Source organism: Puma concolor, chromosome B4 (genome assembly GCF_028749965.1).
Source record: "Puma concolor isolate L17-30 chromosome B4, mPumCon1.1.hap2, whole genome shotgun sequence".
NCBI lineage: Eukaryota > Metazoa > Chordata > Mammalia > Carnivora > Felidae > Puma > Puma concolor.
Genome location: NC_141673.1, coordinates 67779390 through 67798283, shown reverse-complemented (window position 1 = coordinate 67798283; position 18894 = coordinate 67779390). Strand labels below are relative to the sequence as shown.

At 47.8% G+C, this 18894-nt stretch overlaps 2 protein-coding genes across 9 annotated transcripts in view; one reads left to right on the top strand and one right to left on the bottom strand.

Moving 5' to 3' along the window:
- PFKM (phosphofructokinase, muscle) overlaps window positions 1-10919 on the top strand; it is a 45976-nt gene extending 35057 nt beyond the window's left edge. For 2 of the 4 annotated variants that reach the window (XM_025930215.2, XM_086713544.1), the window contains 13 exons: window positions 44-169; window positions 1324-1388; window positions 1880-1949; window positions 2952-3101; window positions 3521-3591; window positions 3953-4040; window positions 4115-4267; window positions 4755-4919; window positions 5988-6049; window positions 6279-6390; window positions 7692-7791; window positions 7874-7979; window positions 8204-8734. In XM_025930215.2, the coding sequence (XP_025786000.1) occupies window positions 44-169; window positions 1324-1388; window positions 1880-1949; window positions 2952-3101; window positions 3521-3591; window positions 3953-4040; window positions 4115-4267; window positions 4755-4919; window positions 5988-6049; window positions 6279-6390; window positions 7692-7791; window positions 7874-7979; window positions 8204-8348 (1413 nt within the window). In that variant the 3' untranslated portion in view covers window positions 8349-8734. Of the gene's footprint in view, window positions 1-43; window positions 170-1323; window positions 1389-1879; window positions 1950-2951; window positions 3102-3520; window positions 3592-3952; window positions 4041-4114; window positions 4268-4754; window positions 4920-5987; window positions 6050-6278; window positions 6391-6754; window positions 7459-7691; window positions 7792-7873; window positions 7980-8203; window positions 8735-9113 lie in introns of those variants that run through there. The other 2 variants (XM_086713543.1, XR_015253649.1) reach the window with 2 other exon arrangements.
- On the bottom strand, window positions 9805-18734 carry ASB8 (ankyrin repeat and SOCS box containing 8). Of its 5 annotated transcripts, none has more exons than XM_025930489.2 (4): window positions 18619-18734; window positions 15160-15319; window positions 13603-13707; window positions 9805-11754 (listed from the first exon to the last, which is right to left on the bottom strand). In XM_025930489.2, the coding sequence occupies exons 2-4, from the start codon at window positions 15286-15288 to the stop codon at window positions 11122-11124; spliced, it is 867 nt and encodes a 288-aa protein (XP_025786274.1). In that variant the 5' UTR covers window positions 15289-15319; window positions 18619-18734; the 3' UTR covers window positions 9805-11121. The 5 variants fall into 5 exon arrangements, with proteins under 5 accessions (XP_025786274.1, XP_086569681.1, XP_086569682.1 ...); XM_086713555.1 differs by having other exon boundaries at window positions 15160-15323; window positions 18619-18726; XM_086713556.1 differs by having other exon boundaries at window positions 15160-15323; window positions 18624-18693.
- Window positions 18735-18894: the final 160 nt, after the last annotated feature.

Genomic DNA, 18894 nt, shown 5'->3' with positions numbered 1-18894 from the left:
GGAGGCCTGAACCAGACTGTCTTTGCTCCCTGGGTTCCTGCAGGGCAGCAGGATGGGTGTGGAGGCAGTGATGGCACTTTTGGAAGGGACTCCAGACACCCCAGCCTGTGTGGTGAGCCTCTCTGGGAACCAGGCTGTGCGCCTGCCCCTCATGGAGTGTGTCCAAATGGTAAGTACCGACCTCAGCTCCCCGTCCTAACAGCCCAAGCCCCTGTCTTTGAGCTAGAGCTTAGAGGGAAAGAGACCAACTTCGAAGGGCACTGGAACTCCTGTTGGAGATGGGAAGGCAGCATGGTGTAGGTAAGAGTCAAATGAGGAAAGGGCATAGTAGGCTTTGCATAGGAGCTGTCCCCTCTCTAAGCCTCAGTGTCCCCATCTGTTAAATGTTCCTAAGAAACGTGGGAGACGCTACATCTTACCAAGTAGTGAGACCCAACGTCGCACAATATCCAGCCTCGGATGCTTTTGCCATGTCTTTGTTGGAAAAGAAATGGAGTATGTCTCCAAACGTTATTAAAAGCAGGGAATAGTATTATGGTCTGGCTGGCTAGCTCGTATGTTTCTATGATTTCTACCTTGAACATGTTTCTCTGAAACAACGTGAGGTTCCTAACACTCACCCTGAGGGCTACTGTAAGGAGCAGAGGGAAGCTTTGTAGAAGGTCTGATGCAGTATCTGGAAAATACCGGGTGCTCAGGAAATGGCTCTTATTACAAAGGAATCACTCCTGTGATACCACAGAGCAGTGTGTCTGGGGCTGAGGTGTCTGGCTGATTCTTAGGACTGGCCTGCATGCTCAGGGCTGGCTCCCCATTTCCTGGCCTGCTTTTCCCTCAAACTGGGAGTCCCAGAAACCTACAGCCTAGACAGGCTCCAGCCTTGCTTGGAACTATGTATCCCAAAAGCTAAAGCGCGGGCTCACAGAGCAGAAATCAGTAGCTGGGAGACACACGGCAGGGATCAGCTTTTCTTCCTAACTGGGATCCATAGGGTCTTCTTCATACACTCAGTTTAGAGGCTACTTTCAGGTTGCGGAATGGAGGAAGATGCTATTTTATCTGTGAGCACTCCTCCACTCTGAAAAATATTCGAATAAGTAGAGCATTGAATCAGCTCCTTCCTTTGGCTGCTCATTTCTCTGAAAATTAAGGAAAAACAAAGATGCTGCGTTCTGTGAATGTTTGGGGAGCATAGCAAAGGTGGGAGGCGTGGTGGGTAGGATCCAGGCATAAGAGTGGAGACAGAGCGTTACCACGGGCTAGGAATCCAGCTGTGTAGAACCCTGCCCTGTAGTCATGACTCTTGCTGTGCTCCTCCCTCAGACCAAAGATGTGACCAAGGCCATGAACGACAGGAAATTTGATGAAGCCATGAAGCTGAGAGGCCGGTGAGGAATGACCGGAAGCTCACTAGCTACAGAAATCAGATATTGGAATGGAGCAAAAAACGGACATGGTTTCAGACCCAATATAAGAGCTTCTGCCCCTCCCTGTTCTTATTGTCTCTGTGACAGTTCCTTCCTGAGAGAGTTGGTTGTGAGGTGACCAGGAGGCACAGTTTGTCCCAGGGATGCTCTTCCTGGGATTGGCCTGCTGTAATCTGGTGGTTTTTGTGTGGGTTCCAGCCAGGTTTTCAGTTTCTCTAGCCAAGGGACAGCATGTCGTGCTGAGTGCAGTGCCTGGGAGAAGAGTCCTCAGGGAGGGTTTGATAGGTCACTGGCCCTTTTTCAGCCCCTGCCCAATCCCTGCCAGGTCCCAGTTATGTCCTTTGAGGTTTGCCCAGCTGGACTTCACACTGGGAATAGAACTTTAGATCTCCTTGGCTGCTGGCCGTGAGGAGCGGCCTGAAGACCCCCCACCCCACCTGTACTTTTTCCAGGAGCTTCATGAACAACTGGGAAGTGTACAAGCTTCTGGCTCATGTCAGACCCCCAGTCTCTAAGGGACCGGTGAGTTCTCTCCCTTTGACTCTGTCTCTCAATCTCCCTCCGTGAAGTGCCACCTCCACTCATATAACCTAGAGCCTGGCCAGCTTCTTCGCCCCACTAAAATCTCCAGTGCCGAGTCCCTGACCCTACTAAGAAATTTTCTCTTATGGGGCGCCTGGGTGGCGCAGTCGGTTAAGCGTCCGACTTCAGCCAGGTCACGATCTCGCGGTCCGTGAGTTCGAGCCCCGCGTCGGGCTCTGGGCTGATGGCTCAGAGCCTGGAGCCTGTTTCCGATTCTGAGTCTCCCTCTCTCTCTGCCCCTCTCCCGTTCATGCTCTGTCTCTCTCTGTCCCAAAAATAAATAAACGTTGAAAAAAAAAAAACTTTAAAAAAAAAAAAAAAAGAAATTTTCTCTTAGCCCCCCCAGATACCAGCCCCATGTTCTTAATGTGCTCCGGACGTCTCTGCCCCAAGGCCCACATCCAATTTAGGATCGACGAGGTAGCGTGCAAGGACTGGGAAAGAGATTTACGGATTAATCCTTTGGGCAGACCTGGGAATGAGCATATGAGTGTACTTCAGCCACTTCTTCCCCTGAAGTAGTGGTTCTCGGTACTGAGTGTCTATCAGAATCATCTGGGCTGCTTATTTAACGTGCAGATTGCTGGATCCTTCCCTCAGAGAGGATTTAGCTCTGGGGTTGCGGCCAGGAATAGGTTGGTTTAACAGGCTCCCTAGATCAGGCAGTCCAAATATCACACTTTGGGAAATGCTGCTCTGGAAGGCCTCATTCGTTACGTAATGCTATCTGCGGGCAGGGACAGCGGTTTCCCTTATTGATTTGTGATAAAGAATTTGCTTCCATAGGATGAGGGAACAGGCTGTGCTGACATTCCTGGAGAGGGGGTACATTGTCCAGAGGCACATGTCCTGACCCTAGGACCATGAGGGAGACAGGGTTCAGCTTCCCTTACTGACCTGTCCCCCTCTTCGCCCTGCTCCCTCTCCACTTCTTCTCCCCAGAGTAGCATACACACAGTGGCCGTGATGAACGTGGGGGCCCCAGCCGCAGGCATGAACGCTGCCGTCCGTTCCACCGTGAGGATTGGCCTCATCCAGGGCAACCGGGTGCTGGTTGTACATGATGGCTTCGAGGGCCTGGCCAAGGGTCAGGTACAGGGACTAAAAGGAGGAGGGCACGTACTCTGAGGCACGTAGCAGGGGTGACCTGTCGGTCTTTTTCTTTCTCCTGGCCCCTCCCCTCTCTCTCTCTCCCTTTCTTTCCTCTCAGGGTTTGAGCAGAAGTAGATGCTTAATTTTAGGGCAGTATGAATAGGCAGGAGCCACTGAAATGAACCCTTTACAGGCAACACACCTTGTTTAATTCTCTGTCCCAAAGCTCAGTGCAGTGCCTGGCATAAGTAGGTGCTTACTATTTGTGAATGGGCAATAAGACCAGAGGAAGTTCACTGAGGTGGGGAAAAGCCGATGCGTGGTGTTCCTCTTCCAGCCAGGGGGGTGTCGGGGTGGGATCAGAACTCAGGAAGTAGCATTCAGTCCACAAGGCAGACCTGTGTGATCTTTTCCTGCAGATCGAGGAAGCTGGCTGGAGCTATGTTGGGGGCTGGACTGGCCAAGGTGGTTCCAAACTTGGGACTAAAAGGTAAGTGGCATTTTGGAAGCACCTCCTCCTAGTCACCCCTAAAGATGTCCCTTGGAATGTGGGTGTCAGTTCATTAGGTCAGCGTCTACACTGCTGTAGTCTGCATCTTTTGTCCCCAAGCTCACAGTTGCCTCAGTGAGGGAAGGCCTGCATATCTAGACATCTCTTAGCAGCTCTAGCAGTTTTAAGCCCCAGGATGTGTACTTACACAGCCATGAGAGGGGTGGCAGGGAAGGGGGCACAGGTCAAGAAGTTATACATAAAGCACATTCTAATTCTAGCTTTTTTCTCCCTCAACTTTGCTTAATTCTCCAAATGCCATCACCTCATCGCCCACCCCGCCTCATTCCCAATCAACTAGGACTCTACCCAAGAAGAGCTTTGAGCAGATCAGTGCCAACATCACTAAGTTTAACATTCAGGGCCTTGTCATCATTGGGGGCTTTGAGGTGAGTGCCCTCCCGTTTGTTCCCCTCCTCCCCACTTTTCCCTCTCCCCTCATGGCTGCCACCCTCCTTCTCAGGCTTACACAGGGGGCCTGGAACTGATGGAGGGCAGGAAGCTGTTTGACGAGCTGTGCATCCCGTTTGTGGTCATCCCCGCGACGGTCTCCAACAACGTCCCCGGCTCGGACTTCAGCGTGGGGACTGACACAGCACTCAATACCATCTGCACGGTGAGAGCCCGCCCCCGCTTCCCAGGCCTCTGGCCAGCTCTGTAATCCCTGGACCACGTGTACTGGAGAGTGAGCTACTGTTTTTGTACTAACCAAGTGACAGTGTTCGAACGGTGCCTCTTCGAGCCCAGGCCCTTAACGCACTTTATTTCTCCACGCTACGGTGTTCATTCTCACCTGTCAGCCTCCAACGCATCAGTACTCTGCGTCCCAAATGTTTTTTTCCGTCCTGAGGTCAGATAGCCTAATTTCCCTGCCCTGAACTCTACAAAGGGTAAGTACAGCTTCCTTCCCAGGAGGCGAGTTCCACAGGGCAGTTGGCAGGTGTGCCGGCCGCCCCCTAAGGCAAGAACTTGATGAGGCATAGGGGCCTGGCTGAGCCGGGGAGGGTGGCGTTCCGGGGCCGGTTTATGGCAAGGGCCAGAGAAGTGACAAGGATCAGACCCCGGACTCTGTCTTTCTAACTGAGACTCCGCTGTCTTTGCAGACCTGTGACCGCATCAAGCAGTCAGCGGCAGGCACCAAGCGTCGGGTGTTTATCATCGAAACGATGGGTGGCTACTGTGGCTACCTGGCCACCATGGCAGGACTGGCAGCTGGGGCCGATGCTGCCTACATTTTTGAGGAGCCCTTCACCATTCGGGACCTGCAGGTAGATGGTCACTCAGAGCCTGTTATGCAGCTCTCCCCTGCCCTAGTCTGTCCCCACAGCATCTTGAGCTGTGAGAGCTCAAGATGAGGATAGCTGCTTGGTCTCTGGGGCCCTGCGAGGAAACTAGAAAGAGCAGCAAGAGGGCATCTCCGGTGTAACCTCGCACGCATGACCACAGCTGCTGTTTCTGGAGCATTCGTTTCGAAGGCCCCACGTTGCTAAGCCCTTCTCAACGTGTTTTTGCATTTTGTCTTCAAAACACACGTGCAAGGGAGCTATTATTATCTCCGTGTTACGGACGAGAAAGATTTAGAGAGGTTAAAAGACTTTTCTAAACTTGTGAGTAGGTGGTTTAACTAACAGAGAAAGTCGGTGGTGTCTCTACTGATCATGCCACCCGCCCTGGGCTCCCTTGCTACCAAAGCAGACTCTTCTCATTCCTGTCCCTTCCGGGGTTGGGGTAGGGCGCTCCGATTCCTTTTTCTCAGAGGGGCCGTATGATCCTAGTTTTCTAAGATCTCAGTTCACTGGAGGGAAGAAGAGCCACAAAGTGCAGGGGCAGCAGGCTGAGGGAACTCCCTCATGCAAGAACTCAAGTCCCTGCTAGGAATGGAAGGTGGGAGTCTTCCTCCTTCACCCCCAGCTCAAAGCCCAGATGAAGGAACTGGTTCCTCCCAAGCGAATCACTGCTGCACCGACAAGCAACCCATTCAAAGGCCAACACTGAGAGCAGTGCCCCCCCCCCCCCCCCCCCAGCCTCGGCCCTCTGAGGGAAGGGAAGCAGAATCCCCTGGAAGGGGACACTGGGAGCAGGTGGAAAGGTGAAGACCGGCAGTTACCACGGCTGTCCTTAACTCACCCTCTCCCAGTTCTGCCTGGCTCGTTTGGAGTCTTTGTTCACATTGCAGCGTGCACTGAACTTCTCACAGGGACTAGGCACAGATTGTAAACAGCTCTCTTCCAGTCTCTCTCCCCATCTGGAGAGGCCTGGTGGGGAACAAGAGATCTGTGCACTTGCCGGCCTTATCCACTCCTGGCAAGGCTTAAGATTTACTCTCTTATTTTCAGGCAAATGTTGAACATCTGGTGCAGAAGATGAAAACCACTGTGAAAAGGGGCTTGGTGTTAAGGTACCTCATCCAGGGTGTGTTTCTAAGTGAAGAGAACAGTTAGGCTTTGGCTCTAGCCCACAGAATGAATCCATGGTTGGGATGCCCTGAGGAATTTGGGGACACAGTGAGAGAACTGGAGCCATGGGAGGAGACAGAAAAGGGAAGAACAAAGCCTACTGAAGCAGAAAAGGGTTGGGAGGGATGGGGAGACAACCAAAGTCACAGGCTTTTGGTCTCTACCTGGCAGGAATGAGAAGTGCAATGAGAACTACACCACGGACTTCATCTTCAACCTGTACTCTGAGGAGGGGAAGGGCATATTTGACAGCAGGAAGAATGTGCTTGGGCACATGCAGCAGGTCGGGAAGACACCCCAGTCATACCCTTCACCAGACGGCCACAATCCCCGATAGCCATTGGGTCTCCCACTGGTCCCCAATCTGCTGGAGGCTGTCGGTGCCACCACAGAGCATGAGCCTGCAGTTTTTACTGTCACAGAATCGAAACAGCATTACCCTGGAAATGGCCTTCGAGGTTATGTGATCCCTCCTGGGGCAGGGCTTCTCAGCACTGGCACCATTGTCATTTGGGGCTGGATAAATCTTTGTTGCGGGTGGCTGTTCTGTGCCATCGCGGGATGCTTTAGCAACATCCCTGGACTCTACCCACTAGATGCCAGTAGCACCTCCCTCCTAAGTTGTAACAAATACAAAATGTCTCCAGACTTTTGCCAAATGTCCCCTGGGGGGCAAAATCATCTCCAGTTGAGAACCACTAATTCAGATGAAGAAAATGAGGCCCAGACGGGAGAAACAACTTTTTTAGGGCCGCTCATCAAACTTGGGTGAGAGCCAGAATGCACTCCAGTGCTCTTCCCAGCATGCCACGCTGCCTTCCTGTGCAAGAAGTACAGCCACCTTGCTGGTGTTGGGCTCTGTCTGCACTAACCGGGGTTTCCGGGGGAAACGAATTCCCTTCTGCTATCCACATTCAATCCCCACCTACGGCAGGCCTCGCTCACAGACGGTACTGGTGGTCTTAGGCCTCCCCATCCCAAAGCTGATTCTGCTTAAGTATGGACCTTTGACTGTTGTCTACCTACCTATGAATTCCCAGTATCCTCAACTTGAATGAGCTTATTAGCCCCTGCAGGAATGGGGTCTGACTGGATAAAGCATGGCGATCTATTCCCCACTTTCCCACCTCCTTTCACTTAGTTCAGAGAAAATCTGCATGATGTTTTATATTATTCTGAGGTGCTACCAAGGACATCTATGTTGGTTCACAAGGAACACTTTTGTCGATGATGGTGACTGACAAAAGCTGCTAGGCTGAAGAGGGGCAAGGAGGCGACTGGCCAATCAGACTGGAAGTGAATGAACAGGATCTGGCAGCTGTGGAGCTAGAGGCGGCGGTTGTGAGACCAGGTCCCCCCATATCTAATTAGTTACTCTTACCCCTGGTAAATGGCCAAATAATCTGTGCCAGCTCACTCTGTTCTCAGCGCTGTCTCAGGATTTCCTTCATGGTTAGACTTTTGGATTCCTGTTTCCAGCTGCAAACCTGGGGCCTGTTCTTTCCTTTTTTCTGTGTGTATTCAGGTATCTCTGCCACTTTATTAGAGTCCTTCCCTCTGTAATTTTTATGATTCTTTTTCCAGGGTGGAAGCCCAACTCCGTTTGACAGAAATTTTGCCACTAAGATGGGTGCCAAGGCTATGAACTGGATGTCTGGGAAAATCAAAGAGAGTTACCGTAATGGTAGGTGGGGTAAAAGGGTAAGACCCCCCCCATAGTGGCTGGTTCCCCATTATAGAAGCCTACTGACCATCCTGTATTGCAGGGAGGATCTTCGCCAATACACCAGACTCAGGCTGTGTTCTGGGGATGCGTAAGAGGGCTCTGGTCTTTCAACCGGTGACTGAGCTGAAGGAGCAGACGGATTTTGAGTGAGTACATCTACTTCCCCGGTAGTTTCAGGATCTGCTCTTCCCAACCTGTTCGCTGTCTTCGATCCTTTTATCTTAGGAGTAACACCTGGACTCATACCCGTTTCGGATCTTAGGCCATGTCCTAAAATCCAGCCTCTTCTGCTCCACTTGTTTCTATAAGCTTTTGATAGAAATCAGTTGGGGTGCTGAAAGATTAAATCATCTGTCTCATTCCTCTGTAGCCACCGCATCCCCAAGGAGCAGTGGTGGCTGAAGCTGAGGCCCATCCTCAAAATCCTAGCCAAGTATGAGATTGACTTGGACACCTCAGAGCACGCTCACCTGGAGCACATCAGCCGGAAGCGATCTGGTGAAGCTTCTATCTAACCCTCTTTGGAGTGAGGGTAATGGATTGTCTGATCATGGTCAGCTCACCCCCTGATAGATCCAAGTCCATGCATTCTCAAGTGTTTTAGCCCATTTTTCATTAGGTTTCCTTTTAATCTGCACCTGTAGCCATGACCAGCTCTGGCCAGGGAGCTGAGGCAGTGGGCAGTGCGTAGAAGGTCCTTTGAGGTAGAATTTATCATCACTTCTACCCCAGCTTCATCTGTCACACAAGACTGGGCTCCTCTAGTGCTACTGCTAGATTTCAACTACTCAGTTAGAATCTTCCTAAAAATAAGCTCTATTTATTTCTTGTGATAACAAAGTCTTGGTTCCTCTACTACTCTGACTGCAGTAACACTAATAAAGGCCAACTGGTCACTGTGCTTTTGGTTCTCCTGTTGTCACTTCTGTAAGTAGAATGTCATACTGTCAACCCAAAGCACCAGACCCTGCTCAGACAGACATGTGGGAAAATGCAGCCCATATGATCACCCCATGTACTCCTCTCCATCTCTTGGCTCTGCACATACGGTCCTAGAACATCATATACCGGTCCTTACCCCCTGTCGCACACTAGTCCCTCCTGCATCCTCTGTAGCCATAAGGTGCCCTGCCAGTCTCCCTTAAGCATGAAGTTGTGTTTCACCTCGTGATCATATACCCATTACCTAGGGGTTTTTCCAGCCATTCCATGATCTCTACTTCTCTTCTGACAACTCAGGGTTCTTCCTTCTCAACTCTTCCCCTGTTATTCCTTCCTAGATGAAACGCAGACCCCATTTGTGGGGAGACCTGCACATTTTGAAAGCCTGGGAAAGAGACCCCCACTCCTGGACCCGGTTTGGTGGGCTGGCTGAAATACTGCTTGAGAAAGCGGTCAGTTCTCATTCAGCTCCATTTGTTTTCTATTCCATAACAATAGCTTCTTCCTCATCAGCCAAGTAACCATGTAATGTAGTTGGTCTTCAGGAGCGAGACCGCAGATTTTACCCAAATTGACAGGATGGCACCTGTTGATGCCAAGTTTAAGCTTAGCCTCCAATAACCAGATCCTGACTCTCAGCACAAGCGTACATACTCCTCCCAACCCAGTTTCCTCACCTGCCTGATGAAGCAGGAAGAGGTTCAAGGTTTTACCAGCCGTGGAGGAATGATGATCTCTAATATGTCACTTTTGCTGGCTATCCAAAGTATTACCTTTACACCCTGAAAACAGTTCTGAACAGCAACTGAGAAGGCTTGTCAGGAGTCCAGACTTAAGGCAGCCAAATGCTCTTTGTGCAGTTCATTAAGGGGAAGAAAAATTAACAGTAAATATTAAGCCCTGGTATCACTGCATCCTCAAAACAGCTTATGAGAGAGGTGGTGACAGCCCATTTCAAAGTTACGGACAACGGGGCTCCGGGTGATTAAACAATGTGGAGAAAAGCAGGAACAGTAGAAACTGCCAAACTTGCTTTTAGAAGTGTTTATTTCTTTTTTAAGTGAGCAAAAAAAAAAACAAAAACAAAAAAACAAAAAAAAAAACCACCAATGGCAAAAGGACAAAAGCAGACATGTTTTTTCAAATTAGCTGTGTCAGCAGATTGCAGTCATTTTTATTTGTAGTTCCCGATCAACTTAAAAAAAGTTTTTCAAATTTGCATCTGGGTCATCCAAGATAATAACTACTTGATCTAGTTTAGGAACATGAAAAGGAAGAGTATCGTTGACTAAGTATGGTTCACTCAAACAGTTCCTTTTTGAGTAGGTGGGCCAGCTTGAAAGCAGCTCTTATAATGCTCTTCCCCCACTCGCTGGCCTCCCCGAATGTCTTGTATAGATCCGTAAAAAGCAAAGTTGCCAAAACAACTGAAAGGAAAATAATTCTGAACCTTAGTAGTGTGAATTCCCTAAAGGGAAATGAAGACGACCCATGGGAAAAGGCAGCCCAGCCCATCTCCTTCCCTGCTAGAGTAAACACCTTCATCTAAGGTGCAAGAGCACCTGCTAATAAGCCCATTGGCGCAAACTGGTGTTCACCAAGAGAAAGAACTGCGTTAGAAAAGTTCTTAGGACTGCTCAGAACCTGCTACCTCTTCTACTATGTGGAAAGCAGTAAGAAAATGTTAGTTCTGAAATAACACTGCTGAACTACTGGAACCCTCAGGCACACCCATGGAAAAGAGGCCAAGACCGCTGTTTCCTTTGATGGTGAGAGAGGGGGCCAGTCCCTTCTGAATGCTCCATGACGTGGCACTCTAGGAATATCATCCAGCCCAACTGTGAATCTGCACACCATTTGAGCTTTTAGTACCTTCACCTTTGGGCCACATTTGTTAGCTGGACTTTTCTTAGACTTCTTCACTGACCAGTTAAAATGTTTCTAGAGCGATTCTTCTGAAATGTTAATCATGTTCCCAAAGGAAAACTAAACACACACTCTTTAAATACTCTTCATCTTCCTAGAGAATTCAGTTGCATTGTTGACTTTTTCCCTAAACGGGGGAGGGGGGTAGGGGGAGACCTCTTCGCTTGCAGGGTGCAATATAAAAAGCCAAGTAAGCAATAAAGAGAAAACAAAAGTGAGGGATTTTTTGTTTGTTTGTTTGGTTGCTTGGTTTGGGGAGGGGAGGTGGTGTGGAGGTGACTGTTGTGACATGTTGCCTCTAAATATAAACCACACAACAGGAACAACTGCTTTTCCTGTTTTCCAAGACAAAGAGACAGTACCACAGGGAAAAATCTCACCCAGAGTTGCCTGCCTGATGGTGCAAACAACTTCTCCAGCCTATTCCACAAGTAAGAGGTATTCCTTCAGAGAGGCTGGCAGTGGAAGGCCCTTCACTGCATCTGGCAGATACTGGAGGCCCAAACTCCGGCGCACAGCATAGCGAGACAGTGTTTTTAGAGTTCCCGGGGCTGAGCACAGAACAGTCAGTTTTTCACACAGCTGCTGGTCTCTGGCCACTTCCCGTGGCATGGTGCCATTCTTCCTTAATTCAAAGTGTCCAACAGCTCTGTGGAGAAGCTCAAAGCAAGAGTCTTCTTTCTCTGTTCCAAGTCCCCTGACTAATAGAGCCACCAGGCGGGAGATGGGCGTCTGGCCTTTTAGGTTGATGACTCTGACTTCCGCTCCGTAATCAAGAAGGATGCTGACGCTCTCCAGATTTCCCTTCATGGCAGCCCAGCTGAGCGGGGTATCGTTGTTATAATCCAGGGCATTGACAGAAGCCCCACTCTCCAGGAGGGCCCGCACACACTCAGCATTGTTCTTAAAGGCTGCCCAGTGAAGTGGGGTATCTCGGTTGCCATCCAGCGCGTTGGGGTTTGCGCCATACTCCAAGAGGACCTCCACACAAGCCTCATCTTTCTCAGCTGCATAGTGGAGGGCTGTTCGGTTGTAACCATCCAGGGCATTCACCTGTAAAGACGGAGGAACTATATGACAGTAGCTAGACTACCGAGAGGAAGATGGGTGGGCAAAGAAGCTTGCATGTGTTTATCCACGACCTGCGCTCTGTCATGTTCTGAATATGAGAATCAACAAGCAATTCCCAGGGAGTCTTGGTGATTGAGACGGAGAGATGTCAGGAGCTTCGGAGCAAACAGGAAGAGAGCAGTCTCAAAACAACCAGCACTCTATTATGTGCACTGATCAGCTGGCCTGCATTATTTAGGGTTTTTCTGCTACATTCTTTACTATTCACTAGGATCTCTACCATGGGGTAAAGGGTAAAGAAAGAGTAGATCACGTCTAAATCCTTGTAACTCCTCTGGGAGATATTTATTGGAAAGTAGTTTCAACACATGAGCCAGAGTAAAGGTTTTGAATTATTTTACTTATCCCAACTCACTCTAACCTGTGGCTGATGGCAACCAGATTGAAAAATAATGAGGCCAAACTCCACCCATATAGCTTTGCCGCGTTCTTTAACCATACCGAGAAGCTCAAATTGTTAATCCGATCAGCCCCTTGCAAAACTATGCCGTGCAGTCATAAGAGAACCTCAATAAAGGCATGTGAAGAGAAGAGCACAACCTTGCAATACTGCAAAAGCAGCTGACTTGCTACAAATCAACATTCCCTATAATAAAGACTTCAAAACCCAAACTTAAGACTAACATATTATCTTCCCCCATAAAATGCAATAAAAATAAGCTGATATATTTAACTCAGTTCAACTTTCTATTTAGCTAAAAACTTTCCACGCCCCCGGGGATAGTTTTCATCACTGACATTAAATCACTGGCTTTCATTTCAGGGTCACTCACAAGAGTTATGTAACAGATAATGACAAGTAGAGAACAACATGGCTGGGTGGATGGTGCTGCGGGCTGGCCCCTTAGGCTTACTGACCAATATGTTTGGGGCCTGCACACCAGCTTCGCGGCATGTCTGATTCCAATTGGCGCCTCAGCACGTGCAACTTCCAGATTGCTTACAAACAGTCAAAACTGCTTGCTTACTTATTTATTTACTTAACAAACACTTACTTAGCAATTACTACATGCCAGTGTACTAAACACTTCACAACCTTATGAAGAAGATACCATTGTCACCCCCGTTTTACGGATGGAGAAACCGAGGCAAAGAAAACTTAAGTAACTTGTTCAAAGTCCCACAGCTGGAAGTGATAGAGCTGGGATTCAAATCCGTGAAGTCTGGCTCCAGAGTCTATTCTTTTAACCTTTCATTATACCATGCTGCTTCTTGCTGATGCCGATATAAATTAATCTAGGTTTCTTATCTTAAGATACGTCAGAAAGAAGACAGGAACAGGATACAATAAACGGAAAATAATTAGTGGGCAGAACTAGCACAGGTAGCTCAATCCTGAGGAATGGGTTACCTAATGACATCTATCCCCCAGAAACAGTGGTATTAGAAGTGCATGTCTGGTAGCAGGTGTCAAATGGTTTAGATTTAATCACTCCAGGGGCCTCGGTACTTAGAGCTCCTGGACAGTCAACAGGCCGTGAGAGCACTGACTGGAAATGCAAGCAACTCCAGAAAGAAGGCTGAGAGAAAAAGGGGAGATAAAACTCCCTCTTCCTGGAGCCCGGGACAACTTAAGAAAGAAAGGCAAAGGATGAAATCCTTTGGATCACTACATATATATTTACCATTACATTCTGCTTTGATATTGGCTATGCCAACGTTACCACGGGCTAGAAGGTGGGAAGGGACGGGAGAAGAGACAGAAATTTTAAGAAAACGTGAAGCTCAAGTTGTAGTGGCTCATTAACGCGACAGTGTTAAAAACATTACCTCAGCTCCTTTTTCCAGGAGTAACTCCACACAGTCAGCATCTGACACCATGCAGGCGCAGTGCAGTGGCTTCAGTGTGCCATGGGTACAGTTCACATCTGCTCCCTACGGGCACAAGGAAACTTCAGTCAGTGTGCTCAGCTCTGGCTCACTGAGTAGGATGAGACTCAGAACTGAGTCCAGGGTGGAAGACGGCTCTAGCTCTGACTGTGGTGGAAACATACTACTAGTCTCGATTTCTACTACATATTAAAATACAATGCTAATATCCAAACCGAGGGAACACACTGAAGATGAAAGAAAGAAGCTATCAATTCCCTAGATCAAGTTACTAAGTTCTTCCACAAGGTAACTTGCCAGATGGCCATCTAGGCATCACTGAGGACATAACCTTATGTGCAAAAGCAATGGGAAACTTCTCACCACTCAGGAAAGCTGGAAAACCGATCCACTTTCTACGGCTGCCATGCTCTACAAAAGTCCAGAAAGTGAGTCGGTCAGACTGAAACCAGGAGACCTGGCACCCTCTTTGTCATTCAACGGATGACCATCACTAATAGTAAGGTCATCTTAACGTTATCTTTTTGTTTATAAACATCTTCAAAGTAGCCTCTGAGTACAGGCATTCTCTGCCACCTAGCCTCCGGAGGTATGGCTCTTTCAAATGTGATGAAAGGAGATGGGGATCTCACAGTCAGACCAAAGTCGCCGAATGACTCAGCAGCAGAGCTAGAATTAGAACGTGACAAACTTCCTACTGCTGAATCCTCTGGTACCACTTTTGCTGAGAACAAGTTAACGCTGTATGACTATTCCTTCTCAAAGCTGCACCACACAACCCTGAAGCAGCTACAGAGCTCCAGGCGGTAAAGAAGGATTCCACTGTTGTTGAAAAGAAATGTACAAAAGCAACCATCTGGATGCATTTTCTAGTGATCAAAAAATTACCCTGTAACTTCTCTTCAGCAGGAATAATACTCAGGAAAAGATCTCAGAGACTGTCTAGGATACTAGTTGTATAACAATCGCTGAATGGCAGTGGTTAAAGATGTTAAGATGCTTTCTTAAGTCAAAAATTACCCTGCATTTAAAGGTTGACATTCCTTACAGAATTAAAAGTGGTAGCTGTTGTTAAGATAGACGGCAAGTGATATCTCTCTATGTGATTATTATAAACCACAAGGATTTGAAAACTGCTTCTGCTTTGCTCGTCTCCTTCCTCCCTTAGTAGAACACGTGTAGGAGACTTTGAGCTTGCTGGATCCCATATGCATCATATCCAGACAGAGATTTTACAAAGAACGTGAGACTAGGGTCATCCAGAACATATTTCCTGAAGAAAAATATCAGATGCACAAAGTGAAAGGGAGAAGGAAAGGGAAGCAAAACACAAGGAAAATGTATTTGCATCGTCAAGTTAATACATGTATGAGGACTGTAAAAACTCCTTGTCATCTTGCGCTGAGTCAATGCTGCAAATCTGTAATCTATCACGATTCCCCAGGAACCTTCCCGCTTCACCTCCCAAAGTACTCTCCATCAATACAGCACACTCACCCCTCTGATGAGGTCCTCTACATTATCATGTGGGAAGGAACGAATGGCAGCGATTGTTCGGATTAAGCGCTCTGAGAGAGAGTATTTGCTCTGAATGCTCTGCATAATATACCACATACTGGAACTCATCAAGGCTCAGAGTATGTTCACATGCTCCAAACTGCCTGAAACAAAGAAGTTTTAGGCATATACAATATCACTGAGCATACCTGTCCCTGGGATTAGTTCTCTGAGGCCCTCCCAATAGTAAAAGTAGATTTCAAAGAGGTCAATGATGAATTAATATTTTTTCTTAATCACAGAGAAATAGATTATAATAGTCGTTCAGGGAGCTGGGTAAACCTGGACGAAAATGTTTTGACCCTCAGCACCTCAATTCTACTCTCTGAATAGTCTGGAACAAGATTTCCTCAAGAGGCCCTAGGACCCTTATGGAGCTCTGTGTAGCTTACAAACAAGACCAGGCAAGGAAGAAGATATTTTTTAAGGGCAGAAAATGCCACAAAACATTCTTTTCCTCCTCTGGACTTTGTGGTCTTTACGATCAGCATCACCTTTAGCTTACTTGTTACAGTTGGCCCTGCAGTATATTTATGTTTATATTGTTTCTCGTCTAAATTGTAATCAATTATGGGGCACCTGGGTGGCGCAGTCGGTTAAGTGTCCGACTTCAGCCAGGTCACGATCTCGCGGTCTGTGAGTTCCAGCCCCGCGTCAGGCTCTGGGCTGATGGCTCAGAGCCTGGAGCCTGTTTCCGATTCTGTGTCTCCCTCTCTCTCTGCCCCTCCCCCGTTCATGCTCTGTCTCTCTCTGTCCCAAAAATAAATAAACGTTGAAAAAAAAAATTAAAAAAAAGGCGAGGTCCCTGTCTTCTATATTATTGTCCATGTAAGGCCAGCCACAGAGGCTCACAAAAGTAGGTATTTAATAAATACCGGTTGATTGACTAAACTAAGAAGTGATCGATACCTGTGAGAAGAGAGGGAAAAGGTTATGGAACAAATACATGTATGTTAACAATGGCAAGACATCTGTGAAACAGTTTAAAATGTCTTCAGCAAAGAAAAAAGTGGGAAATATTTGAAGTGGTATTCTAAAACAAAAAACTCAAAATATAATTAGTCATGTATATAAGAAAAAAAAATCAAAGTTCACACCAACGACATATGTTTGTAGCTGCAGGAAAACAAGCAGATTTAAGAGTGCAAAATGAATTAAAAATTTTAATAATTGGCCATTCATGACAACTGAGAAATAGATTTGGGCAAATATATGTTCAAACCACAATATGACAGAGGGTTCTAGCATGGAAAAGAACATAATGCAATGTACTTAAATTTAACTGATAGAAGTTTTGGCTATATAAGAGCCATATACTAATTGGGAAACATTTAAAATTACAACAAACAAGGTGGAACATTTACATGAAAAGGCATATATCAAAAACTGTAGAGAAGATATACTATGCAGCATCAGCTCTCTAGGTGTAACTGCTTAGGAATAAGTGTTCCTATTAAACTATAAGCTCCTTGGGGCGCCTGGGTGGCGCAGTCGGTTAAGCGTCCGACTTCAGCCAGGTCACGATCTCGCGGTCCGTGAGTTCGAGCCCCGCGTTCAGGCTCTGGGCTGATGGCTCAGAGCCTGGAGCCTGTTTCCGATTCTCTGTCTCCCTCTCTCTCTGCCCCTCCCCCGTTCATGCTCTGTCTCTCTCTGTCCCAAAAATAAATAAACATTGAAAAAAAATTTTTTTAACTATAAGCTCCTTGGGGGTAAATATAGTGTTATTTTCTTTTTTTTTTTAATTTTTTTAATGTTTATTTTTGAGAGAGAGAGAGAAAGAGAGAGAAAGAGAGAGAGAGAGAGAGAGAGAGAGAGAGAGCAAGCAGGGAAGGGGCAGAGAGAGGGAGATACAGAATCTAAAGCAAGCTCCAGGCTCTGAGCTGTCAGCACACAGCCCAACGTGGGGCTCGAACTGGTGCACTGCAAGATCATGACCTGAGCTAAGGTCGGACGCTCAACCGATTGAGCCACCCAGGTGCCCCAAATATAATAGCTCCTGGCACATGGCAGTTTCTCAATAAATATTTGTTGAGTTAATGTAAAAATTATTACTTTAGATCCTTAAAAATTCAAGACTTGCATAATCAAAAATGTTATGTATATGACTTAGACTAAGGGGAAAAAACCTAAAATGACTTTGGTCATTTCAAATTATGTAAATTTTGCTTTTTGTAATGAAGTATCTCCTTATACTTGAATAGTTTCTATTTTACTATTTATCTGTTTAAACTGTATAGTATCTGTTTATACTGTATAGTATTAATTAATAGAATGCAAGTTAAAATATTCAATTCATGGGTATCAATAATTCATATCAGGCATTCTTCTCCCCTACGTTATTATGAATGAATAAGCTTACATGTACACCTGTTTATATGTCTCTCTGAAACTTTCTAGATAATTTAGACTTGACATAATTTTAATCTAACAGCCACTAAACTCAGAAACAAGGGTGTGTATCTTACACTTCTTTGTTGCAAGGCGAAAGGAGAAAAAAAAGCAGCCGGTGCGTTTGAACTAGAGATCCCAAGAAAGGGGGCAGAAGACAGAGCATCTAAAGTGGAAGGCTTAGACTGGACTTGCTCTGTTAACCGTTTCTGGGCAATGGATGATCTGAAGAAACTAAACCCTGCAATCATTTTCGAGGCGTTCTTGGGACTCTAGGCTAAGAACTCCTAAGTCAGGGTATGACCAGTGGTCTTCTGCTGCTGCATCGAAGTTCCCGGTAAAGAGTGAAACTTCGGGGCACATTGACGATATGCACTGTCGGGAAGGGTCAAGGCAATGTAAACTTGACCTATCTTCCGACAGCAGCCCGTGCGCGGTTTGACCCCAAGTGGCCCCTTTCCTCTGCTGGAACTAAGAGTCCTCTCTCCCACCTTTTCTTTCACTTCGGATCCAAAGAAAACACCAAGAGGTATTCTACTGCGATGCTAGAAGCACAGTGGAAGAGAGGCGACACTCAACAGCTCTGGTGCTAGTGACGCCTCAGCTTCCGCCCGAGCTGAGAGACCCTCAGCCTAGTCAGAGGCGCCCCCAACCCCACCACACCTGCTGAGGGGGAGAGCTCGCGGCCGCTACGTGTTGCCGAGGCAAAGGGCCGAAGGGCAAGGACACGAAATGCGAGGACGTGTGGTGTCACTTTGCGCATGGGATCCGAAAAGATCGCAGCAACCCCGGCAGGTCTCCCGGAACGAAGGGTGAAAGAGGGTCGCGCAACCTACACCGGTGGAGCCCCGGAGGTTAACCACCCCCCTCCCTGATTTCCCCAAGGCCGGGAACCTGTCTCTGCCGCGAGGGCTAACGAAACCCGAGCGGGGAACGGAGGAGTTACTGGGCGTAGTGCCACGGGTTAGGGAACCTGGCTGCAGGCAGGCCCGCAGCGAGGGACGCACTCACCGAACCTCGGGGCAGAGCTGGGCGGTGAAAGCCGCTGTCAAGGTGTGACCCGGAAACAGAAGTTGGCGTCTCCAGCTGGCCTCTGTTTACAGGATGTGAAGAGCGATTGGGGCACCTGCGCACCGGCCAATGGCTGCAGGCGGGGGGCGCCTGCGCAGAGTCGTGAGGCAGCCTCCGTCCTACCCAGGCATAGTTAACGGATTATTTTCTTTCCCTGCCGGAGGGTTTGTGCGCCGGCGCAATGTAGCGCTGTCGGCCATTGCCCGGGGTCTTGGG

Bases quoted from the DNA above. Each gene is read 5' to 3' on its own strand.
- ASB8 (XM_025930489.2), bottom strand. From the start codon at position 15,288: ATGAGTTCCAGTATGTGGTATATTATGCAGAGCATTCAGAGCAAATAC. The intron at 13,708-15,159 runs GTGAGTGTGCTG...TTGTGCCCGTAG, and splicing joins TAGAGGACCTCATCAGAGGG to GGAGCAGATGTGAACTGTAC. The intron at 11,755-13,602 runs GTAATGTTTTTA...CCGTCTTTACAG, and splicing joins TCCTGGAAAAAGGAGCTGAG to GTGAATGCCCTGGATGGTTA.